General features: G+C 37.2%; 1 protein-coding gene across 5 annotated transcripts in view; it reads left to right on the forward strand.

Annotated features, from left to right (window-relative positions):
• The window catches only part of PRDM5 (PR/SET domain 5), a 216,273-nt gene extending 193,656 nt beyond the window's left edge, over positions 1–22,617 (forward strand). For 2 of the 5 annotated variants that reach the window (XM_045468690.1, XM_045468706.1), the window contains 2 exons: positions 10,189–10,293; positions 20,707–22,617. In XM_045468690.1, coding sequence (XP_045324646.1) covers positions 10,189–10,293; positions 20,707–20,871 — 270 coding nt within the window. In that variant the 3' untranslated portion in view covers positions 20,872–22,617. Of the gene's footprint in view, positions 1–10,188; positions 10,294–20,706 lie in introns of those variants that run through there. The other 3 variants (XM_045468719.1, XR_006710158.1, XM_045468698.1) reach the window with 3 other exon arrangements.
• Positions 22,618–27,281: the final 4,664 nt, after the last annotated feature.

A 27,281-nucleotide genomic window follows, 5' to 3' on the forward strand; every position in this document is an offset into this window, starting at 1 on the left:
CGGTGCATTTTGATTGTGTGCAGCTGGTGGCACATGCGTGTTCAGAAACAGGGCCATTAAGAGGAGCTGTTAGATATATGGCATGCCGCATTGTGGGCCGTAGATCTGTCCCCTCAGCTGTGTGTGACAGCAGCCCGTGGGGCCACACTCCCAAAGCCTTCTCTAAATTCTACCTGCAACTCTGTTGCCAACCGGATGTTTTATAGAACTGGGTAGTCATCTTTTGGTCACAGAGCCAGTCTTACCGAGAGAATTAGCTGGCTCCTAGGACAGTGGAAAAATCTGGAAATATCAGCATGAGCTTCATAGTTTCTGCCACCCTGAAGGGCACACATCAAGCCTGACCTCTGGTCAGTGTCAGGGCCACTGCAGGATGGGGCCTAGAGCTCTCATTTATTCTCAGAGGATCTAGCATGTAAAATGCCACGTGACGTATGATGTTGACCCAATCAGACAAACGACCCTATTATATACGAGAGCACAAGAGACCCCCTGCTCTGAACACACATCTGAGTGAACAACCTGAGCATGCTGGGCTGGGGGGGGAAGAGGCTGAGTGTGGGGAATCTACTCACCAGGCTGAGTTTGTGTGGCTGGCGGTGGGACCAGTCAGTGTTAGCACCAGGTCATCTCTGAGCAGGCATTTCTGACTTCTGAGAGGACTTAATGTTTACGGGATCCACCTTTGCGATACCAGAAACGGTTTCCCTAAAACAAGGCCAAGATCCTTGAAGCAGAAGGAGAATGATGTTTTAAGTTTTAGAATAAAATGAAAACAATTTTTTAAAAAATCCTTTAACTTTTTATAAGGAAAAATTTAAGCCCACAGAAGCAAAGAGAATAGGGTAATGAAATCTCCATGTAACCCCACCCAGTTTCAACAAATATGCATTTTTTTCCATTTATAACCTTTCTGCTACCCCCAACCATAAAAATTTGGAATTTTTATATGTAATATTAAAAGGATATTTAATTCAAGGTTTACATGTAATTCTGTTGGTAGTTATGCTTTATGTAAGATGTATTATATAACTTGTTCACTTAAATGATGATACAACTAAATCATGGGCATTTGTAATCAAAGATATTTTTATTCTATACCAGTGCTATTCAAAGTGTGGCTTGAAGACCAGTACCAGCCCACTTTGTTTCTGGTCTGTGATGACATAGGTACAGAAATCGTGACAAAGTACTTAGGACTTTTGCAGCTTTTTGACATTGCTGTGCATCTAAGTAATTTCAAACTTCAACCTGTTTCACAAAAGTAGTGGTCAGCAACACACTGGGAAAAACACAGTCTTTGACAGCGGATAGTTCAGAAAGTACTTTACTGTATGGTAATTCTGTGATTTTGACCCCCAGGGGATGTTTGACAATGTCTGGAGATATTTTGAGTCATTACAATTTGGGAATAAACTTGGAGGGGAGAGGTATGTGCTACTGACATCTAGTGGGTACACAGGACAGCTTCCTAAAACAAAGCATTATCTGGCCCTAAATATCAATGATACTGAGGTTGAGAAACCTTGCGCCAGACCACAGTGGATGGTTTAGGCCCCCTGTGCCTTGTCTCAGGAAGGTCTGGCAAATGGGTCTTATCAGGGTGCAGCCTGGCAAGAGTTCAAGGCTGTTTGTATGTGATCTTTCCTTACACAAGAAGCTCCACATTCTGCTTTGGAGATTAGTGAGACATTTTGCAGATGGAAAAGTCTGAGGGTTAAATGACTTTGTCCCAAATGCTTTAAAAATAAGATGATTTGGGGGTACCTGAGTGGCTTAGTCAGTTAAGCATCCGACTTCGGCTCAGGTCATGATCTCTCAGTTCATGAGTTCGAGCCCCGCGTCTGGCTCTGTGCTGACAGCTCAGAGCCTGGAGCCTGCTTCAGATTCTGTGTCTCCCTCTCTCTCTGCCCCTCCTCCACTCACACTCTGCCTCCGTCTCTCTTGCTCTCTCAAAAATAAACATAAAAAAATATATGATGCTTTTATATTTAGCCACAAGTTGCCCATTTCATCTCTGCCAGAGTAGAAAGTCAACCACTGCTGCAGTAACTGAGAAAATGGGAAAATAGAAATGTACACAATTTCTTTTTATTTAGAAATTTCATATTTAAGAAATTCACATAGAATCTCTGTTTCATGAGGTTTTTAGGATTTTCTTTTAAACTTAGAAACAGGAAATTATCATCTGACAAGAGTCATTTTTCTGAACTTTAATAGGGTAAATATTAATAGCTAGAAATATCTACTCTAGAAAAAGTAATCCAGTGAAATTCATTTGGAACAAAAGATAACTTTTATATCCTAACACACTTCGTGTGTGTGTGTGTGTGTGTGAGAGAGAGAGAGAGAGAGAGAGAGAGAGAATGAGACTTATTTCCACATCTGATTCCTCTTCAGTGAGTTTCTTCTCTCAGATTGCATTTGGTGTCCAAGTTGCTCACATGGAAGTTATTTCATTAACAGCACGGACACTCTGGCCTTGTTACAGCTTTGAGCAAGACAAGTAGAGGAAAGGTTTGTCCATCAAGTGTCTTCTCACACTATATAACAACCAAGGAGCAGATGTTTTTTGCTTATAGGTTGAACCCTGTCATAAGGCAACTGTGTTTATATATGTTCACAATACTATAGGCTCTGATACTCCTCACCATCCTCACTAGTCTGCCTGTTTAATTATAATTGCTTACTCATTTTTATTTCTCAATTTTATTGGAGTCAGGCTACCACTGTCATGAGAGAACATTTATGAACCATCATTCTATGACTTCCTTATACCATATACCTTGGCCTCTGACTACAAAGGAAAAAGCTCATTTGCTATATTTTCTATTTCTCTTTGATTGGGCCTGACATAAAAACAACCATGGGTAATATTCAGAATGTGTACCTGTGGCATGCAGGTAATCTGCCCACCATCCATCCTTGTCTTTGCTAGTCTGTGTAGTGGAGGGCATGACTCTTTACCTCCTGGCAAGCAATCCTTGGCTAAACTAAGAGGAAACCTCCGACAAATTTCTATTTGGAGAAATTTGGAGATACCTCCAAGATTTTTTTTAAATGTGACTTTGTTTCTAAAATGATTTTTAAATTTTTTAACTCAGTTCTTGTTGGAAAAAATACAACTTCTGAAGTTTTAGATAGATAGATAGATAGATAGATAGATAGGCATTAACAGCACAAAAATAGGACTTTTTATTAGCTACATAACAAGGTGCAGGGTGTAGAACTCTATAAATCCTACCTTCTGAATGAATTCTGCCAAATGCTGTTTGATTAAGGTGGACTGATTAGACTACTGATTAATTCTACTTTTGACAGATTACACAGTTTAACTGACAAATAGATTGCCTCCATTTAGTAACGATACCCCAGTTACCATGACAAAGGACAAGCTATTTGTCAGTAAAACTGTGTAATCATTGAGAAACAGAACTAATCAAGGGCCTAATCATTCTGTCTTTAGTTAAACCCAGCTAATGACTTCAAATGTGTAATTTATACTACATATTCCACTCTGAAACAGTGCTACAATTTCTGTAATAATTTACTGAATCCGATTTTGTGCCCATATTAAAGATTTTGAAATGGAGGAAAAGATAGAGGAAGAGAAGTAATGGAGCTATGATATGATTAATGTTAAGTGGTGATAGTATATGAGTTCTTTGTGGGGGAGGAGTGTTGCGACCTTTGGAAGTCCAGTGGCATCCAAACTAGCCTGAACCGTTCAGCCACACCAGCCTGCAGGTTGCTTTCCAGTGTATACTTGGGGATGTAGCAGAAAGTTCAGCCCCAGCTCTGCTGCCTAACCTGACAATAACTCAGAGATTCCCTAAGCTTTCCGTGTCACATGGTCTCTTGCTGTGTCAGTCACTACGTAATTACCTATTGTCATCCTCAAAGAAGCTATGGTAAGGGCAGGCAGCCGCAATTAGAAATTGAAGTTCTCTTACTTCCAAGCATTCTGGACTGGGAACTTAGGACTAGGCATACTTAGGAAAGCTCTAGAGGCTATATGATTTTCTTCACGGTTTTCTTCTGGAAGAAGATTCTTCTGGACTGGGAACTTAGGACTAGGCATACTTAGGAAAGCTCTAGAGGCTATATGATTTTCTTCACGGTTTTCTTCTGGAAGAAGATTCTTCTGGACTGGGAACTTAGGACTAGGCATACTTAGGAAAGCTCTAGAGGCTATATGATTTTCTTCACGGTTTTCAGAGAAAAAGAGAGGGGGAACAGGTATAGGTATCTTTGTACCACTCAGCTTACTCTCTGTGCCCAACTATGGTTACCATGTGAGGGGTGGTATTTCTTTCACGTGACTGATTAGGATTAGTTGGGAAGAAATTAGTAAGAAAGGGGGAAAAGGAATTTTTTTTTTTTTCTGAAAAAGAAAATGCACTTTTTTCTTTCTGTTTCAGTTCATTTGGTTTTCTTAAATCTGAGGTGAGTGATCTCTGACCTTCTGGCTCTGCCTCGGGTATAAAAGCTGTTTACTGGAGCAGGAATTTCCTAGCACTTTGGAACCATTCACTGTAGAGTGGGATCTTTTCAAGGGTGGGCATTAAAGTCTTTCCAAGGAGCCCTGTAAGACATTTTGACCAAATCTGTCAGGAATTATATCCCTCCCTGCAACATCTTCAGGAAAATTAGATATTGTTTAAGATACAGGGATAGAAGAAATGGACAGACATATGAAGGGCAAACAGGGCTTCTTATTATTATACTTTGCTGTGGCCTAAGGACTCGGAGAACCTTCCTTTCTAGACCGACGTTGAAGTGTAATCGTAGAGCCTTTGTGAGCTAATAATCTTAGGACAAAACCCCGGGGAATCCTTAGCTTCAAACGGTTCTTGGTAGAAAAGAGGGAGTCCAGGCAGATGCAGAACTGCTTCATTAAATGGGTCCCTCCTCCAACTGTAATTCTCAAATTGTTTGAATTGGAGGAACCTCTCTAACATTATGAGTTTCAGCCCCAGCTTTCCTGCCAACACACGCACAGAAACACGTGATAGTTATTGTACTTTCAGCGTCTTTTATGGGAGAAAACACATAGGTGAAGGTAATATAATTTCTGTGACATTTGTAAATAAAGCGTATTGAAATAATCACCAATAGTGTTAATAAACCATTGAAAAATGCCAGTATATGAGTGGGTGGATATACGTGTGTGTGTAAAACATTATTTATTCACTGCAAGGCAATGCATAACACACATTTGGGTTTTTTGAAAACTCTCATGATAACCGCAAGAGCGGTTCGCTAGAATCTCCATACACTGGCTCAGAACCTTTCTCAGTATCCGTGGGGCACTGCAGGGTACTCACCTAGACAGTTAAGTACTTCCTGAGAGGAGATTTGGGAATGAGTGAGAAGGATGTTCTTAATCAATGATGCTGAGACGTTGTTTTTCACGGCTTTTCTTCCCGGAAACCTCCTATTACCCTCTTAGGACGTCATCCAGATAATTGGTCTTGGGTTGTTCTCTGCCAGACACTTGCCTGTCGTTGCAGCCGCTGCAGTGATGTGCCTCTCACTTCTTCATAAGGTCTTGTTTTCTAGATAAATTGTAGAGCGAAAAGCTTTCCTGTTTTTCTTCTCATATACATCATATGGGTATCTCCTTATATGTTTTTAAAATATTAGGTAAGTAAAACATTTAGATATAATAAAAGTCCCAGCAACCCTAAGAAATTTCTAATTTAAATACTTAACAACTACATTTTCAAGTTGTGTGTGTTTTTTTTTAAACTGGTCAATATTTGAAGAAATAATAGGCACCAAAGGTTATGCAATATGTGAAAAGAGATTGTGTTGATCTAGACTAAATGAAAAAAATGTCATATTTTTTGGACTGCCAAGAAAATGCATTTTTTTTCTGTTAACTTTGAACAGTCATTTAAAATACAGAGTCCCCCTCCAAAATAAATAAATAAAACTTTAAGAAAGTTGGGGGGCTTTGTGGTTCAGTCGGTTAAGTGTCTGGCTCTTGGTTTTGGCCCAGGTCATGATCTCACAGTTTGTGGGTTTGAGCCCCGCATCGAGCTCTGCGCTGACAGTGAAGAGCCTGCTTGGGATTCCCTCTCTCTCCCTCTTTCTGCCCCTCCTCTGCTCACGCAGACACATGCTCTCTCTCTCTCTCTCTCAAAATAAATAAATAAAACTTAAAAAATAAAAAATAAAACACAGAGACCTTATACAAAACTCTATCTATGCTGGATATAGTAAAGCAAATAGCAAATATCTGAACTTAAAAAAGAAAAAGGTAACAGTAATCCCCAGAATCCAACAAACAAAACTGAAGCTGAGTGCCAGAATGGTCACATTGAGAATGTAGCACCTTACAAGGTGTTTGTCAGTATCTGTAAATTCAAGCTTTGGTTTTGAATGGTGATGGAAAGGGAGGCAAGTTCTGGGCTTAGATTATAGGGGCAAGATGGAACCACATCCCACCACAGTGCTGAGACCCTAGAAAAACCACACTCAAAATGAAATCAGGGACTGGAAATCATCTACCTTTGGCAAACAGAGGTGCTTGGGACATTTAACTGTCTCAGTAATTGCTGGCTAGAGAAAAGAGTTCTCCTTAGAGTTTATAACCACAGTCTTTGCCTCAAGTGTGTTTAGAGTTCAGACTTAAAATACTTCCCTGACCAGAAAACCCTAAGGCAAGAAATAAACTTAAAATGGTCTTTGATTGATAGCATCCCAGAATGCCTGGCAGAAGCAAACACAATGCTGTCTGAAGGGACTTACCCTCAACTTAAGGGTCACAGCATTTTAACAGATAAAGACCACCAAACATGAGCCCATGATTCCAAATTCCAGAAACACCCAAGGAAACAAGAGCCATGAACAGGAGACAGGAGAAACCACAAATAGCAGAATTAGATATCCAAAAAGCTTAAGATAATGATTTATCAGATGAAGTAAATTATATAAATGCCTAGAATATTTTTTAAATACACATAAGAACATGAATAAAAAAGATTTTACCCACAATTAAGCATAATTGAAAAGAACCAAATAAAAACTTTAAAAAAATTAAAATATAATACAAATTAAAAATCAAATGATTATATTAACAATTTATTCATACCTGAAGATAATTGGTCAACTGATTCTAAAGAACTTGTATACAGTACGATACAAAACAATAGAAATGGTAAAGGGAGGTTAAGAGACATGAGAAATAGGGTCTGTTATACATATAGTTGGATTTGTTGATCAATAACAGATAAGAAATAAAGTCATTTTCAATCAAATAAAAATGGAATTTACCATCATCAGATCCTGTGAAGGTCAGATAGGCAAGAAAGCATGAAAAGTAAAGAAATTTTTAAGCATGTGTGAAACTAAACCATACTAATTGTGTAAAGTAATAATGATTCCATATTGGGCATTAAAAATAAAGATACAAATAAAACACTATTACACATAACCTCTAAGACAGGAGCATTCTACAGGACTTGTTATTCAGTAGAAGGGAAAACATAGATAATCTTTAAGCTGTGTTCAATGAATAGGTAATCCTGTTAAGGATAACCACTAAGAGGATAGAAATAGTGTTCATAACTTCTATGATAATACAGGGGGAAAATTATCAATCCAAAACATACAAGAAATTATAGGGGGAAAAGAACTTTGAAAACAAGCAAGATAAAATCAATGCACAAAATAAAATTTTAGAAATATATTCAGATATATTTAAAACAAAGAAATATATTCAAATACATGATTAATAACAAATATTAATATATAGATACATTAATTGTATATTATAATAGTAATTATAATAATAAATGATAATACATATTAATGAAGATTAAGAAGCAAAACTTGTTATCTTAACAAAAGTGATACAAGTATGGTTTGAAAAAAAATCCAGTTGGATGCTATTTATGGAGACATTCCTCATATCTAAGGATATAGACTGTTTGAAAGTAAAAAAATGGATATACCAAGCAAACACTAATACTGTATTATTTTCTGCCTCCTTCTTTTAAACTAAGGTATAATTGACCTATCACATTATGTAAGTTTAAAGGGTACAACATATTGATTTGATACATTTATACTGCATTTTGGAGTGTAAAATGGTTTATCCACTTTGTAGACTTTGGACATTCCTAAAACAGTTGAAGGTGCAACGCACTTCTAGATACACACACCACAGGGAATTACATTTCTCTGCATTCAAGTATACACATACAAAAAAATTCAGAGCAAAGTAAGAGTGAAAAATTGGTAAAAAATGAACTGCCCATCACTAGATAATGTATATAAGCAAATTGTGGTGTAGCCATTGAAGGTAATACTATATGATACTAAAAATGAATGAGTAGGAACTACATATGTTAACAAAATAAAATTGAGGACTAGAAGCCCATAAAGATTATGTTGAGCAAAAATAAGTAACTTTCAAAAGAACTCACAAAGTTTATATACAGTGTGATGCTATTTAAATAAGTTTAAAAAGCAAAATAATGCTAAGTCTTGTTTAGAGATCCTTCCATACACGTGCAGTAAAAACATAGAGAAAAGCAAAGGACTGATAAGTTCACCATCCAGCACTGTGGTCACCTCTGGGGAAAGTGGGCATGTGCTGCAGTTAGGGAGTGGAGGGGTTGGGGGAGGGATTTGAGAGGGACACCTGCACTAGTAATGTTTGATTTTGTAAGACGTAGCCAGTGGACACACACATATCTGTTTCATTCTTTACATACCATTTTTTTAGGCCTGACAATTTTTATAATATTCTTTTAAATACTAAGGAGAAAATGTGTATGGAGCTTGTCTACATAACATGAAATTAAATACGAACACACACACACACACACACACACACTACCTCAATTTTAAAAACTTTATAACATTTTGAATTTATTTTTGTGAATGGTGTGAGAAAGTGGTCTAGTTTCAACTTTCTGCATGTTGCTGTCCAGTTCTCCCAGCACCATTTGTTAAAGAGACTGTCTTTTTTCCATCGGATGTTCTTTCCTGCTTTGTCAAAGATTAGTTGGCCATACGTTTGTGGGTCTAGTTCTGGGGTTTCCATTCTATTCCATTGGTCCATGTGTCTGCTTTTGTGCCAATACCATGCTGTCTTGATGATTACAGCTTTGTAGTAGAGGCTAAAGTCTGGGGGAGGGGAAGGAAAAAAAAAAAAAGGTTAGAGTGGGAGAGAGCCAAAGCATAAGAGACTGTTAAAAACTGAGAACAAACTGAGGGTTGATGGGGGGTGGGAGAGAGGGGAGGGTGGGTGATGGGTATTGAGGAGGGCACCCTTTGGGATGAGCACTGGGTGTTGTATGGAAACCAATTTGACAATAAATTTCATATATTGAAAAAAAAATTATAACATCTTTGAAGATGTATTTGAAAAAAAATCTCATTGCAAGTTTACTTTAAAGAAATCTTACTTTTTTCCCTCAAACCTTTTTATTTATGCACTCCTTGGTAATGACTGGCTGTTTTAATGGAACAATGTTAATCTGTTTTCTAAGCAAAAAGGCTGGTGATACAAATTCTTGGTATCAAAGTCGGCTGAGGAATGTGAACACTTTTTCTTCTCCTGTGAATACATTTTTTTTTCCTTAAGAGCCTATGACAAACAATTAAAAAATTACCTCATTTAAAAACATAATTTAGATGTTACAAAAGAACATCCTACGTAAGAAGAAAGATTGGGCAATAAAAATGAAAATACTTAAACCACAGTTGAGCTGTAGCTTTTTAAACTTACCCCAAAATCTGATGAAAATTTTGTTCTGAAGTTTTCATTCCCAGGAACTCCTCCAAGATAGTAAACAAGTTGCACCATCTAGATCAAGGGTCTCGAATATCTCAGTAAATTTTTGTGACCCCAAAGACCAAAAGAAAACTTAAGAGTTCACTTCTTTGAGTAGTTAGATCATGGCAATCATTCAGGACCTTGCTTCCCAAAGAAAAGTGGTGCAGTCTAATGTTGGGGCTGTGAACTGCCATGAGCTAGTAGTTCAGTTTGTCCAGCAGATGTCGAGTAGTGCTGTTTCCCCTGAAAATAACTTCTGGAACCCCATGGATTTGCTGCAGCACCCGACGAAACTAGATAAAATACCCCCCCCACACACACACACCACGTACACCTTTATAAGGAGGGCGTTATGTTCCCTTAAATTCATGGCGATCTCTTGTCGCTGACTGCAGGAGAAACCTTACAAGTGCTCAGACTGCAGCAAAGCCTTCAGCCAGAAGCGAGGCCTGGATGAGCACAAGAGGACGCACACCGGAGAAAAGCCTTTTCAGTGTGATGTGAGTTTGGTTTCTCTTTTCTTCCGTCAGTGTCCTCCGGTGACAGATGTGTGTGTTGTGTGCATGTGTGCGAGTAAGGCATCTGTGCACCTGGGTGTGTATGGATGGGTGTGTGTTGTTTTGCAGTGCTGGTCTTTCTGTTAATGCCTTGTGCTGCCTGCATCTTTTGATGTAATCCATATAACCACTTTGTCATAATTTTGTTCATCCTAGTTTACTAGCAGCAGATTAACCGATTTTCTTTAAGGCACATTTGCACCCAAAGTTTTAATGCAATTGAGTTGTTCTTTCAAGGTATAAACTCATGATGATTCCAGGCAGCTTTCATATGTCTGCCCAAATCTTTGACAGGTTAGTGGCAGTTAAACCAGAGGTTTACCAGGCCATAGATATTACTGATTTTGCTACAGCCAAACAATGAGTTTCTAAAACATGAATGAACTCCTTTGTTTAAATAATGTTGCTAATTGTTTAGATTTTCTGTGTATGACATTTGAATTGAAAATTATCAACTTAGTTGTTTACAGTATTTATGAAAGGAAAAATACTACCACACTCAATAAAATTAATCTGAATGTTAATTAATCTAGGAAAAAAATGGTTTTTCAATGAACAGTGTCACCATTCTGTGTAAGATTGACAGTTGATAGAAGATTGACACAGGCTTTAGGGAAAACACTTGGATGCTTATTTCTTATACAAAAGTAGCAAAAAGAGTATTAATGTAGCTCAATGTAAGAAGAAACATTAAAGTTGTAGTGTGTAAAATTGCACAGTACAGAATGCTCTTTAAATGTGGAGGGAAACTCGAGTACTTAGTCCCATTGGCATATCCCAACGGATAAGTGTAGGGTAAGCAGTCCACATGAAAGGAAGCTCACAAACACAAGATGTTTTCCTTGTCCTTCCATGAAACTTTGGTGGTAAGGTTAAGGCAACAATGTACTCCCAGTGGGCTTACTCATAAAAGTACCTTTATGAACAGTGAACTTCTTTAAGGCAAGAAGTATCGTAGAGAAAGAAATGTGCACATGTAGAACTCGATCCTGAACTGGAGGTACAGCTCCTGCTTAATAATTTCAGTTGGCTTAATTCGTCAGTGCTTTTATTGGAAACATTTCCATATAGGCACAACCTCTTTAGATTACTTAATTGTACAACTGATAACTGATGGGAGATAGAAATTAAATAATGACTGTGTACAAACATCTGGCTACCATCACATTCAACTTTCATTTATGCTACATATTTTTGTTGAGTACTTTCTAAGTTAAACTGGACCATGATGTTATTTTTTTTTAAGAACTATAATGTTACAAACGTGATTTTTTTCCTTCTATTCCATCTACTTCTATCATATTTTCAAAACTCTCTGATCATTATCTGTGGCCCAAACTAGTCCATTGACTATCGATCCAAGTTTACTGCCTCCCAGACCTCCTTGCAATGCATCCTGCCTTGTAAAGAGCTGGCTGTCTTTGTTCCAAAATCTTATCCTCTTAACCCACTCATTCTGAATAGAAGTCATTCTTTCTCTCTCATTCCCAATCTTCCTCTTTCCTGAATAACTCTCAAATCTATTACTTCCTCTCAGTTTCTTTTCCCACTAACAGTGCATAGCCTGGCTCCTCCCTGTGTTTTATTACATTCAATCACCAATATGTGTGTTCTTTACCCTGCCAGGGTAATGTTTTTTTTTTTTTTTTTTAATTGAGACAAAATTCACAGAATGTAAAATCAACCATTTTAAAGTGAACAATTCATTGTCATTGGGTGCATTAACAATGTTGTGCAACCATCACCTCTATCTCCTTCTAAAACATTAATGTCCCAAAATAAAACTCCATACCCATTCAGCAGTTAATCCCCTCTCTCTCCAGACCCTGACAGCTACCAATCTCCTTTCATTTCTACAGATTTACCTATTCTGGATATTTCATGTAAATGAATCATACCATGTGTGACCTTTGTGACTGGCTTCTTTTACTTAGCGTAATGTTTTCAAGGTTCATCTACATTGTAGCATGTATCTGTACATCATTCCTTTTTATGGCCCAATGATATTCCATTGTGGATACCACAGTTTATCTCTCCATCACTGATGAACATTACGTTGTTTCTGCCTTTTGGCTATTGTGTATTGCTCTGTGAGGAACATGTGCATAAAAGTATTTAAGTACCTGTTTTGAATTCTTTGCAGGGCTGGGGGCACTTGGGTGTCTCCAGTCAGTTGAGCATCTTACTCTTGATTTTGGCTCAGGTCATGAACTCACCATTCTGAGATCAAGCCCCACATTGGACTCTGTGCTGGGAGTGGAGCCTGCTTAAGAGTCTCTCTTCCCCTCTCCCTTTGCCCCTCCCCCACTCACTCATATGCATTTTCTCTCTGTCTCTCTGTCTCTCTGTTTCTCTCTCTCTGTCTCTCTGTTTTTTTTTTTTTAATTTTTTAACGTTTATTTGTTTTTGAAACAGAGAGAGACAGAGCATGAACGGGGGAGGGTCAGAGAGAGAGGGAGACACAGAATCTGAAACAGGCTCCAGGCTCTGAGCCATCAGCACAGAGCCTGATGCAGGGCTTGAACTCATGAACCGTGAGATCATGACCTGAGCCGAAGTCGGACGCTTAACCGACTGAGCCACCCAGGCGCCCCTGTCTCTCTGTCTTAAAAGCAAATTATTTCGGGTATATACCTAGGAGTAGAATTACTGTGTCATATGGTGATTCTATATTTGACTTTTTGGGGAACTACTATACTGTTTTTCATGGAAACTGAACCATTTTTATATTCCCACCAGCAATGCACAAGAATACCAATTTTTTCCACATCTTTGTCAATGCTTGTTATTTTATGTTTTGTAAAATTATAGTTACCATGGGGCATATGAAGTGATATCTTATTGTGGTTTGGATTTAAATTTCCAAAAGCATTAACAATACTGAGCATCTTTCTATATGCTTGTTTGTTGGAATTTGTATTTTCTCTGGAGAAATGTCTGTTCAAGTCCTCTTCCCATTTTAAAATTTTGTCTTTTTGTTGTTGAGTATAAGAGTTCTTTGTATATTCTAGATACTAGGCTCTTATCAGATATATGATATACAAGTATCTTCTAAGTTATCTTTTCACTTAGTAATAATACCTTTGATTCATGAAACTTTTAAATGTTGAAATCCAATTTATGGTTTTTTTTTTTTTTCTTTTTCTCAGCACGGTGTTGTTGTCAGATATAAGAATTGCCAGTTTCAGGGCCATGAAGATTTACTGTCATGTTTTTTTTCTAAGAATGTGATAGTTTTAGCTCTTACAGTTAGGTCTTTGATCTGTTTTAAGTTAATTTTTTGTATATGGTGTAAAGTAGGGGTCTATTCTTTTGCATTATTTTGCAGTTTTTCACCATTCCATATGATGTTAGCTATGAGTTTTTCATAAATGCCCTTTATTATGTTGAGGAAGCAACCTTATCCTAGTTTTCTAAGTATTTTTATCAATACAGGTTGTTGGATTTTGTCAGTGGCTTTCCTTCATCAGTTGAGATGATCATTTTTTAGTCTTTTGTTTATTAACATGGTTTATTACATTGTTTGATTTTATGTGAAACTACCATTGCAGTCTGAATAAATCCCATTTGGTCATGACTTGTGATGTTTCTGTTTTTTTGCTTTTTGTTTTTTTGTTTTTGTTTTTTGCTTTTTGTTTTTTTTGTTTTTGAGAGACAAAAAAGAGAGAGAGCTCACGAGCAGAGTAGGGACAGAGAGAGAGAGGGAATGAGAGAATCCCAAGCAGGCTCCATGCTGGTGTTGAGCTCACAAATCATGACCTGAGCTGAAATCAGATGCTTAACCGACTGAGCCATCCATGCCCTGCCTTTTTTTTTTCTTTATTCTTTTCTTTCTTTCTCTTTCTTTCTTTCTTTCTTTCTTTCTTTCTTTCTTTCTTTCTTTTTGTTGGCAATCCTTTTAATATACTTTTGAATTTGGCTTGTTGGAATTTTTGTTTTTCATTCGTTTGAGGATTTTTGCATCTATATTCAAAAGGGATATTGGCTTTTAGTTTTCTTGTGATGTCGTTGTCTAGCTTTGGTATTAAGTTAATGCTGGCATCACAGAATGAATTAGAAAGTGTTCTGTCCACTTCTATTTTTGGGAGAGTTTGAAAGGATTAGTGTTAAGTCTTTAAATGTTTGGTGCAATTTATCCATGAAACTATCTGATTCCAGACTTTCCTTTGTTGGGAGGTTTTTTTTTTTTATTATTTAAAAAAAATTTTTAACGCTTATTTATTATTGAGAGACAGAGAGAGACAGAGCATGAGCAGGGGAGGGGCAGAGAGAGGAGGAGACACAGAATCTGAAGCAGGCTCCAGGCTCTGAGCTGTCAGCACAGAGCCCGATGTGGGGCTCGAACTCACGAACTGTGAGATCATGACCTGAGCCGAAGTCGGACGCTTAACTGACTGAGCCACCCAGGCGCCCTGGGAGGTTTTTTATTTGATACAATCTCTTTATTTATTATTGGTCTCTGGAGTTACTCTATTTCTTTTTGAGTCAGTTTTCGTTATTTATGTGTTTCTAGGAACTTGTCCATTTCATCTAAGTTATCTAATTTGTTGGCATACAGTTCATAGTATTCTCTTATAATCCTTTTTATTTCTCTTGGGTCAGTAATAACTTCCCAATGTTATTGTTTCAGTATAAACCAAATCAGGTGCTTCTCTATGACAGTATCTCACAAACTGTAGGGTAAAATCCACCTTGCCGCTTGACGGAAAAAATTATTCTGGGTTTTGTCAACTGTTATTATTAATATGTTAATAATTTCTTATCTGTCAGTACTTTGCATTTTGTTTGTACTGACACTTAAAGTTTCCTGAAGCAGCGATGCCATTTGGCATTTCTGTTTCTTGTTCCTTGTAGCTTCATGCACTACTCCCTCTGCCTGGAACGCCCTCCCCATCTCTTGTACCCACTGCCTGGCATTTACACCCACACACACACACACACAGACATATGACATCTGAGTGGTACTTGAATGGCATTTGAGCAAAATTGTAAAGAAGAAACTGATACATGTTGATCTCAGTTCTTTACAATTTTTCTCAAATACCGCTTCACTCATCAACACTAGCCCCTTAGGCACAGTCATTCCATGTGTACAGCTCCCTGAGCATGCCATAGCTATTGAACTATAAGTATCTTTACTACTATCCCTATGGTGATGACTTCCAAATCTCTCTTTCTCCTGCCTCGATCTCCATTTTGAACTCTAGGCAGATGTTTTGAGCCGCCTGTAAGACATTTCCCCTGGGGCACCTGGATGACTTACTCAGTTTAGTGTCCAACTTCAGCTCAGGTCATGATCTTATGGCTTGTGTGTTCAAGCCCTGTCTCAGGTACTGTGCTGACATCTCAGAGCCTGGAGCCTGCTTCGGATTCTGTGTCTCCCTCTCTCTGCTCCTCCCCAGCTTGTTCTCACTCTCACTCTCTCTCTCAAAAATAAATACACATTTAAAAGAATTTTAAGAGACTTCTCTCCTATATTCCTTACTGAAATCAATATTTCCCCAGCCAGCTTAGTTGCTCAACATATTCCCTTTAACTATACATCTCTCTGGGTCTCCTGAATGGTTCAGTTGGTTAAGCTTTGGACTCTTAATTTCTGTTCAGGTCATGATATCACAGTTTGTAAGATCGAACCCCACATCTGGGTCCATGCTGACAGCGTGGAGTCTCCTTGGCATCCTCTCTCTCTCTCTCTCTCTCTCTCTTTTTCCTCCTTCCTCTCTCTTTCTCTCTCTCAAATAAATAAACTTAAAAAAAAACCTATACATCTTTCTGAGGGCTTCACCATCTCCAAATAACCAAAACCAAAGCTCTGATTCTCATGCCAGACACTTTTTTTTCCTTAAGCCATGACCAATAGCATCAACTAGTCAAGCTTCTATTGTGGGGAAGACACAGTGATCCAGTTTATATATATTCTCTCTGATCTTCCAGAAATATCTAGGTGTTATTTCCACCTATATGAAACAACTGAGGCTCACTGAAGGGTGTGACTTGTCTCTTTCCTTCCACTTCTAATTGGCCGAGTCAGGATTCGAGGGTTCAAGCTCATGTACCTGCCATTCAGACACAATAATTCCTGAAAATCTTTCTTCCTCTAAATTTCCACTACCACCTTCACTCCTCTCTTTTTCTCACTCCTGATATCCAGTCCAGTACAAATTCAGTTGGCTCCATATTTAAAATAAATGGAGAATCTGAACACTTTTCACATCTGCCCAGCTACCAGCTTAGTCTCCTTGAATAATGAAACAGTTTCTTAATTTATCCTGTCTTTGCTCCTGACAGAGTCTTAAGCTTACCACCCAGAGTGTCCTTTTTAGAACCTTTGTCAGGTTTTATATATTATATATGTAGACTGTATATTTACTCATTTGCTCAAGCCTTCCAATGGCGATCTATCCCATTTAGAGTGAAAACCAAAGTTTACCATGATCTGAAAGTCCTTACAGACCTGCACCCCCAACCCTCCTGCCCCAAGCACTGACCTCTCTACCACCTTCACCTCACTCTGACCACATCACTTCATTGCCATTTTTCAGACAAACAAAGCATATTCCAATGAATAGGTCTTTGTATTTGCTGCTTCCCTGATCTGGGACACCCTTCTCAGAGAACTTTATGGCCTTCTCCTGTACTTATTTCAGTTCTGTGCTCAAATTACGCTCTTATTTCTATTACTTTCTTAACCTTCACCCCATATTCTTCTTCTCCTTCACAGCACTTATATCCACTTGATATATTACATATTTGTTTGTTTAATTATTTATCATGTATTTTAAGCTTAATGACAACAGAGGTGTTGTTTTTTCTTCTTCTTCTTCTTCTTTATTGTTCACTGCTGGATCCCCAGGCCAAGAACTATGCCTGGCATATAGGAGGCACTTAATGAAGGTTTTTGAAAGAATGAATAAAGGAATCAATGATTGCTGTCTTTAGTTCATATCCAAATCATTTCTGGCTTGGAGTGTAATAATAACATTGGCCTTGCTGCCCCCAGTTTCATACTCTCAAGCTTGCTGACTAAATGATATTTGAGTGTTAGTCTCTATTTAGAATCCTTTAATAAATCCCCACCACTTGCAGAATATACTTCCAGTTTCTTATTATGATTACCAGGGTTTGGCTCTAGCCTCCAACTTTTTTTAATGTTTATTTACTTTTGAGAGAGAGAGAGAAAGAGAGCGCACAAGTGGGGGAGGGGCAGAGAGAGAGAGGGAGGCACAGAATCCAAAGCAGGCTCCAGGCTCTTAGCCGTCAGCACAGAGACTGATGTGGGTCTCGAACTCACAAATTGCAAGATTGTGACCTGAACTGAAGTAGGGCGTTGTCCAGACTTTAACACTAACTTCTTTTTCAAGTTGATTCTCTTATTGATTGATTGATTGGTTGATTTCAATGTATTTCTCTAATATTCTGTTTCTTCAGCCTTAGGGAACTGTTTTTACTTCCCCACATGAGCCTTGCTCTTTACAGCTCTGTGCCTTTGCACCTTCTCTTCCCTCCCCCCAGAATATCATTTCCCGCCTTATGACATGACAACCCTCATACATCCAGGAAGAATTAATTGTGCTCTCCTATTCCTTCTTCTAGAATTATGTTCATGACATTGAAAATATTTCTCCTTAGGACTCTGGACTTCACAGGACAGGACAAGACTCTTTGTCATTCTGTTTCTAACTGAAGTGGCAGGCACATTGTATGTGATAAATATTTGTTACTGTAAGATGTTTATATCGTGTTCTAGTATTATCTCTCAAGGTATGTTCTATTAAATGTGTTGTTTTACTTCATTTTAAAACAAAATCAGTTTACCTCTAGCCTAGAAAAAGACTAAATATTTTCCTATTCTTTTGCTTGTGAATTAATACTAATTTGGAGTAGGCTGAAGGATTGGATAAGAATCTCAGGTGGAAAGGAAGAAGAGGAAGCATCCCTGTTACACTATTTGAATTATTCCTTGCTTTCCCCTAATATTAAAATGACCATGAATGTCCTTACAGTTGGGTGATTTATACAGAACATCAGTTTGAAGTCTCTTAGTGACTACATTTAAGTTCATAAAAACATAGCTTTTAATGTCTAGGTAGTCACTTTCACAACTGTGACATCACCTGCTCTCTACTGACATTGAATCCTCTACCTGGCCCTCATTCAAAATCTGTTGGGTTGTTCCCATCCCATCTCCTATATGGAGCTTCTAGGACTCCCTAATTGAGAGCCATTGTCAATGACTTTAGCATCTTGTTTTACTTCCCTTCCATTTCTCTAGCTTGCTGCTGCTGTAATTTTCCCATGGTGACCGTGTAAATGAACTTGAACTTTGTGTCTCTCACAATACACTGGTGAGCTGAACTGAGAACCTCCTTTATTTTTCCAAAGAGGTTTTTATTTCTTAAAAATGGTATCAGCCAGACAAGTGGAAAAAGTACAATCAGCTTACATATCTTTGTTTGAAGTTTGAGCTTTTAATAATAGTTGGTCCTTGGGGTTACAAAAACTCTGAACCCTGACTGCTTGGGTTAAACCCCAGAAACCACTTCCTAGTTCTATGACCTTGGGTAACCTGCTTGAGACACTGAAGTGAATGTCAGTTTCCTTCTATAGAATGGAGTTTATAGTATTAGTATCTGCCTAAAAGGGTGAGGTGAGGATTGCACAAGTGAATTTTTTATAAGTTGCACAGAGTGCTTCCTGGCACATAATGAAAGCTGATGTTAGCCCTTCAACCTAGTCCCTGGGCCAGACACTGAAATGAAATAGTGAACAAGATATCAGGTCCCCTGTGCTCACAGAACTCAACATTCCTGTGGGGTATTGACATTGAACAACTAAACCTAAATAAATACCTAATTGCATTTTATGATAAAGACTGGAAACAATTTAAAAAGAGATAAAGGAATACTTAAGGAAGAAGTCTCTGAGAGAGTAACTCTAAGTAACCTAAAAGAGGAGAAGGAGTCAGCCATGGGGAAGAGAACATTCCAGGCTCAAGGAACAGTACAAATCAAGGCCTGTAGGTGATAATGAGCCTGGGTATTAGGGGAGGTAAAAAGGCAGGTGGAGCTGAAGCACAGTGAGAAAGAAAGGGTACAAGTGAAGTTGGAGAGCAAATTGATGAGCCTTTCAAGCATGCTAAGAAATTTATTTTGAATCTAATTTCAGTGGGAAGCCAATGAAAAATTTGGTATCTATTGTTCATTACATGGGGTTTAGAGAAGGAGCCAGAGAAATAGAAAATAAGGGATACATTTTAATTCTGTGCTATTTACGATAATCGATTTTAACAAATTTTATAAAAAAACAATTCAGAAGTTTAGAGTTTCACTTGAAAATAATCTCCATAGTCACCTTGCTTGATTTTTCTAGAATTATTCGATAGTTTTTGACATACTTATATTGCTCTTAGGGGTTTTACCTATCTATCAAACATGTATCTACCTTTCTTTCTTTAAGTCAACAAATATTTACAGAATTCTTACTCTTACTATCATGTTTCTTAGACTTGCAAGGAAACAGACATTTAAAGGAATTATCTAGTAACTAATTATATTTAAAGTAGGTATCATAAAGGAAAAGTAAAGGCTACCATGAAAGCACTTAACAGAGGACTTCTGGCCCACAGATCATACAGGCTTCCCTGAAGAATGAGTAAGAGGAAGCTACATAAAGAGAAGTGGGAAAGTACTGAGGCAGGAGGACCTTACATCTTCTGTGTTAATTTAATATTTTAGTTATTGGACTGTTCATATTTGTTGGGCCAGGTGGCAATGTGGCAGAGCTTATATGAAGTTAACATGTTAGATTCCCTAGTTAAATGAGTGTATATGATAAGAAATAAAGAATCAGAATTGTGGGTAGTAAACTTCCACTTAGGATGCTTAAAGCAGCATTAACCTTTCACTTCTCAAATGGGGCTAAATGGAAGGGATCACTGGAGAGACAAGTCTTGTGCTATTTATGTCAAACAGGGAGATGCCCTCTGGGCCATTAGGCATTTTGTTTAAGGGGTTTAATATGAAAATGTCAATACACTCCATCATGGGGAGAAAGATATTGTTCCCAGGGAGTTGTTTATCTAGACATGTTTAAATATAGCAGTAGAGAGGAAGGGAGGGTGGTTAGGGTATAGAGGACACACACTAGATGCAAACAGCTCTTGGGAACTGTAATTATTTTTCTTTACCCTTTAGTTGGGATGTTAAATTCCATTTATTTCTAGGAATTTTTGTTCTTATGCCTGTCAGTGCATACTTAACAGTAGGAAGATGCATAATGTATGTTGTGTACGTGATAAGTTGGCATATCTTCAGGTTTTTCAGCATAATACAATTGGTGTCTTTGGGTCTTTTCTAGGTTTGTGACTTGGCTTTTAGCCTGAAGAAAATGCTGATCCGACACAAGATGACTCACAATCCCAATCGTCCCCTGGCAGAATGCCAGTTTTGCCATAAGAAGTTTACAAGGAATGACTACCTCAAAGTGCACGTGGACAATATCCATGGCGAAGCTGACAGCTAATGGTAGCTGTAAAGGAATTAAACCGTTCAGAAGGGCTCCTAATATGAAACCCAGATTTCTCTCACCTGATTAGCATAGCAGAAGTAGACAAAAGTAATTCACTGGTCTCATAGTTCTTATTTGCCTACCTTTAGAGTTCGTAGATGCATATGCAAAAAAAAAAAAAAAAAAAAAAGGAAAGAAAGAAATTCCTACTTTTACCAAAAAATGGTACAAATAGAAAAAAGAAACAACTTTGTAGCCTTGCAAAATACTACTTATGCTCTGTTTTATAAAATGGAAAAAGGAGTCATGGCTTTCCATGTTGGCTACCTCTCTGTAAAGAAGTTTACTAACATACTCTTTATTAGGCCTTTTTATTTTATTGTTATCTGTGTGTGCGCATGCACGCACATACTGGTTATTACTGATTTATCCAGAAAGAAATTAATATACCAAAATATTTCATACAGATGAGGATAAGGTCAAGGGTTTTTAAAGTATCAAGCATGATATAGGATAAAACTTGCTATTTTGTGAAACAGACCAAAAGTTGATGTTATTTATAGCTCTCTACAACAGGTCAGTTTAAAATAAGGAAGTATTTAAGAACTAAAGCATCTACTGAAATATTGCTCATTTTAGATAATTCTTCGAAACATTATCTCCTCTAATCACTTAGATGCAGACATTCATGGTCTGTACTACTTTCATAAGATCTTCATAAAAATGACCATATACCTTAAGTATATATCAAGCTGATTCTCCTAAGTTTATACCAGGCATCTTTAGAAATTAACAATATACAAATGCATACAACTAAAAATTAAAACGAAATAGGTTCTCAATATTTGTTGACTGACAGGAGTGTCAGCACATAGTGGCATTGCAATATTAGTTATGGTGAACCTAGCCTTTTATCTTCTCATTCCATCAAAGTGCACAGAACATGTTGGCACAGCTATAATAGAGTCCTCAGAGCATTAACATTCTGTTTCACAAAAGACGTTTTCCAGAATCCAGGCAGCAGGTGAATCTGAAACACTTTTGAATTACCCTCAATTGTTCCGTGTAATTAGGAATCCAGAATAAAAAATACAAATCCAGCTATTGTTATGATTGGAATTATCACTGATTAAGGGAAATTGAAGCAAGAAGTGTAATTTCTTCTGTTGGGTTATATTTCAATAAAATACTTGAGAGCAACATACAATGAGCAACTTGCTTTGGGGGAAGATATGATAAGATGCATTGGTGATGTCAGAATAGCGTAAAGGAATCCAAAAACCAGAAGAAAGTCAAAATGAAGTCCAAATCATGAATTTTTCTACTTAGAGCTCAAAGGAGAGGAAGTATAACTTTAAGGAAATTGGTTCCAACTTAAGAAGAAAGGTTATCTGAAGACACAGTTCTTTGAAGTCAGGAATCTTGTTTTAGAATTATGTTTTTGCTCAGTTCCAGTTTTAAAAAGAAGCATAAAGATTCAATATAGAGATTTAAACTCTGTAAAAATACTAAATTTGAAACTCACCAGAGATAATGTTTAAAAATATAAATCTCAGATTATAATTTAGAAGATATCTAAGTATGGTTATATGTAGCATTTTTATATCTGAAAATTATAGACTGTATTTTATAAAAATAGATTTTGGTCTTGTTTCTCACTATGCCATTTGTTTCAACAGTATATTTTTAGATCTAAAGTGTTTTCAATTGAACACGACAGTGTGCTTAATATCATTTGAATATAAAAGGCCAGCTGTAAAATTTGGTAGTGTGTATTATTTAAACACATTCTGCTCATTTCTTTTGATGCTACCTCCTCTGTATGGTAATCACACCGTTGTGTGATGAATCTGAAACTTGAAAGGAAGCCAAATACCAATTTTGTATAATCTCAGTGACTCACAGTTTACAGATCTGCTCTAATTGGAAATTACCCTTAAAACCATGTTGTTGCCATGTTGCGGAATAAACTGATGAGAAAGAGGTGCTGGACCTTATCAGGCTGAAGGTTCGTAGTCAAGAAAACTCTGGAAGATAATGTAGAAAAACCTACTGGTCCCCAGTCTTGTCCTTTCAAAGCACTGAAATCAAAATAAGTTCTTAGAAAACTCTTTGTGTGCTGTTACATTTACCGAAATATTATTACTTATAAGCATTTCAAATATATTAACATTCGTGTCGTGCAACTTTTAAATCACTCAGTAATAGCAAAAAGATGAGAATTGATTTTTTTTTAGGTTTCATTGAGAAATTAAGAACATAAATAGTCACAGAGGAAAAGTCCTGTTGGCAAATGGGAGTACAGGTACCCACTTTGAAGTGTCTTTCTCTGCTTTTCTGCTGTAAAAGATTATGGCTCAAGTGCTTTCTTGGGAACAGGCCAAGCTGTCAGGTGCCCATGAAGTCAAGGCTACATAATTTTAAGAGGTATTCAATAACATCGGTGGGTTCAGACATCCTCTTAAAATCATTATACTTGTGTATTAACATTTACAATATTTACATATCTTGAATTCCTTCTTTTTAAAATTTTTTGAAAGTTTTTCTTTAAGTTTATTTATTTATTTTGAGAGGGGGAGAGAGAGCATGTAGGAGTAGTGGGGGGGGGGAGGGGTGGGGAAGAGAGAGAGAATCCTAAGCAGGATCTCCACCAGTATAGCACGGAGCCCAGTGCGGGGCACAAACTCTCAAACTGTGAGATCATGACCTGAGCCAAAATCAGGATTCGGATGCTTTACCAACTGAGCCACCCAGGTGCCCCTGAAGTCTTTCTTTTTTCACAATCACTGGCTTATAGGATGTTCCTTCTCATTTCTTTCTTTTTCTTTTCTTTTTTTTTTTTTTTTTTTTTTTTTGGCTATATGGGAAACTTGATTGATTAATCATGCTCAACAGTTGCAGTGTAAAAGTGTTCATTAGTGATTCATTATTGGGGTTAATATACAGGATAGTTAAAATGCTACTTTTAAGAAACATATTTCTTACATTGTGTGTGTCTGTGAGTCTGCGGAAGATCACTTTTATTCAGTGCTTTACAGCGATTACTTTGCTCAATTCTTCTGATCTTTTGCAGCCAACTCAATGGGTGTGAACATAGATTACAGGTCTTCCAACCTTAATTTGTGCATTAAATTTTATGTACTGCTATATCTCTCAAAGCTGGAAAGGAAGGAAGGAAAAAGATAGGTACTGGAAATATTCATTTTTTCCTTCACTAACCTAAATTTGCCTTATTAAAGCTCATCTTGTGGTTGTGAATATATGGAGATGGGTGGGTAGGTGGAAATGTGCCTTTTTGAAACTGTAAGATTTCATCATTGTATCATTCATATTGTATACATATTGTGTATACAAATGTAGCATTGTAAATGTAGCAGAACTTCAGTAGCATTTTTTTAGGAATCTGTATAAATCACTGTCACAGTTGGTGTGAGCATTGTATTTTACTATAAAACTATAACTAGCACAGTTCTATAGTAAAATCCAAGTGAACATTTTAAATTTGTCTTTTATGAAAGAAGAAAACATAATTGCTCTTACTCCCAGGCTTCATGCTTTTATGGTTTAATTCTAAGCATTTCTAGATCTGGCAAATATGTCTGAAGTTAAGCCGAGTTGGTCTCAAGACAATAAGAAAAAACCATTTCCTTACATCTCATCTCACTGTTGGTCATACACACACAACATGTAAAAAGGAACATCATTAAAAACAAAAGAAATCTGATTTATAGTAGCATCTCTGAGCAAAAATATCCTGAAGTTCACAAAAATATCCTGAAGTTCGCTTATAATATAAGCATGATAAAAGTTACAGCTAATGTTTTAGGTATTCCTTTTCTCAAAAGCAGTGTTTTATCATCTTGGTGTTGCCCCAATCTTGTGAGGTCTCCAAGAATCAAAAACCATCATCATCATCATCATCATCATCATCATCATCATCATCATCATAATCATCATCATCAAGTGTCCAACAAGTGGATGTGGAGATGATGCATTCATATAACTTTGATTTCTCAGAATCAGCTAAGGCATGAGTTCTTTGAAGCTGACTCTCATACCCTTGACTACCTTGGGCTCAAAACTGTGTTATCCCACCAGGTTGTTAATTTGTTGTGTGACAAAATAGAAAACTAACTCAGGAGCCCTCAGTGTGGGCCATGTCAGAATATTCTAAGTTTCCTAGGCTCATGAAATAGTACAAAGTGCAAAAACTATCTTAAACTAAAATAGTGCCACCGATCCAATGTCCAAATTTATTTTCTTCCTCTTAAAAAAAATGCTTAGCACAGTACTGTAAAACAAATGATTATATTTGTTTTTTTAATATGAAATTTCTTGTCAAATTGGTTTCCATACAACACCCAGTGCTCATCCCAACAAGTGCCCTCCTCAATACCCATCACCCACCCTCTGCTCCCTCCCACACCCCATCAACCCTCAGTTTGTTCTCAGTTTTTAAGAGTCTGTTATGTTTTGGCTCCCTCCCTCTCTAACCTTTTTTTTTCCTTCCCCTCCCCCATGCAAATGTTTATATTTGTTACAAAACAGTATATTTAAATATTTGATGGTGTATTTAACTTCCAATCCTGCAAAACTTTAGGCAGTGAGAATAAGATTTTATTCCTTGGGCTCATGCCACTGTGGCATATTACATGGCAGGAGGAAACTAAGACTTTAAATAATGTTGATAATTTATATGCTGAGAATTGAGAAAGGACGTGGGACCACTGAAACTTTATTAAATTAATGTAAAGGAGTTCATCTGAAATATCACTGTTTCTAACAAGAAAGACTATAAACTTATTAGGAATTAATTCCACGTGGAAAGCACACAAACACAAATCCATTTGCCTGTACAAAATAGTATAAAAATGAAAAGAATCCTAGCTCACAGGAGACACTTGAAACATTCCATTACTTCATTTTTAAGTTTTGCCTTCTTGGAGAATATCAAATAATGCCCTTTTCTTCAAAGTTAATTTTGTCTGACATCTTTTGCATAGTATTTGACTGGTATACTCTGCCTCCCCATTCTTCTGTTGAAAACCGTTCTGTGAGTATATGTAAATTTTAGATGTGTTTCTAATAAACAACCTGTGGTAAGATTTCACATTTTTATCCTGTGCGACGAAGCTGTGTGCTTTTCAGTCTGTGGTGATGAATTTGCCCTCCCTTACCCAGGATCTCATGTAGCCTCCATCTGGATGACTGACTGGCCTGATATTGGAGTCCGTATTCAGGGAGAAATAGGCTCTTTACACCAACATGTGAAATTCATCATCGCCAACGTGTAAATCTGATAAAAGCCTGACGTTGTAGACATAATCCAAGACCCTCCTTTGTATGGATCTCACTGACCCAAGGAAGCTACTGATGCACAGCTTTAGGCAAAAGTTATTCCTTAAAAAATATTCCAGGGCCTTTGATAGCATGGATGCAAGTATAACTGTTGAAATCTGAACAAATACACCACCATTATCAGGATTTAGTTGTTGAAACGATATATCCTCTGTTTGTCCTTTAATATTTGACAAAGCAACCCATAAAAAAATGGAAGTGCATTGGCTTCCAAGTCTTGCAAGTTTTTTTTCTTTCTAAAGTATTAGCCAGCATCTGGAAAGCTGAAATTGCCTTTGATGAAAAAGGGGTCTGAAATTAACATCTATGAAATCAAAGCAAAATATGTAGTTCCTATGCTAAGTAGGAACGTAAAAGTATGGAGATAGGGAGTGATACCACATTTGGTTGATTCTAAGACTTATTTTTAAGTTGGCAAACTGAGGAATCCTGTATGGAATACTACATATAGTAAAGAGGACTTGTGAAAAATTAAATTTTGTGGAAAATAAGCAGTCACTACTTTTGACTGCCTGAAGTCTAGTTTTATTATTGAAATGTAAGAAATCCTCTCCTGACCTCACATTTTGGATAATCAGATTTGCCACACTAGTGAAATCATCATTTGCAGCTCAAATTCTGCCTGGCGTATTACAGTACACAGCATCCTTCAGAACATGAAATAGAGTAAAGCAGTGTCAAGTGCAACACACTGAGTGTCACCTTGAGCCTTTCTTGCTCTTTCCACGTGGAATTCATTTCCTGTGCTGTTCAGCTGCTGCATTACTTCAGTGTAGTTTCCAGTTTTACCTTCAGCTGAGCTCGGAGAGTTGAGAGTGACAAGTTGGTATTGTTCCCGGACTCAAATTATGATATTTAGGATATTAAGTTGTATCCTTTCTGCTCTGACTATAAAATATGAAATTGGGACAGATGAATTTACTTGATTAGAGTATTATTAGACTAATTTGTGAGTTGAGCCAATTGGCTTTATACCGATAAAAACTATTTCATACCCCTAATCATGCCAATTCAGTAAAGGGCATGGAGCTTATGGCTTAATACAGATCCTGAGAGGGTGGTACAAA

The sequence above is a fragment of the Leopardus geoffroyi genome, chromosome B1, assembly GCF_018350155.1.
Source record: "Leopardus geoffroyi isolate Oge1 chromosome B1, O.geoffroyi_Oge1_pat1.0, whole genome shotgun sequence".
NCBI classification, from domain to species: Eukaryota; Metazoa; Chordata; class Mammalia; order Carnivora; family Felidae; genus Leopardus; species Leopardus geoffroyi.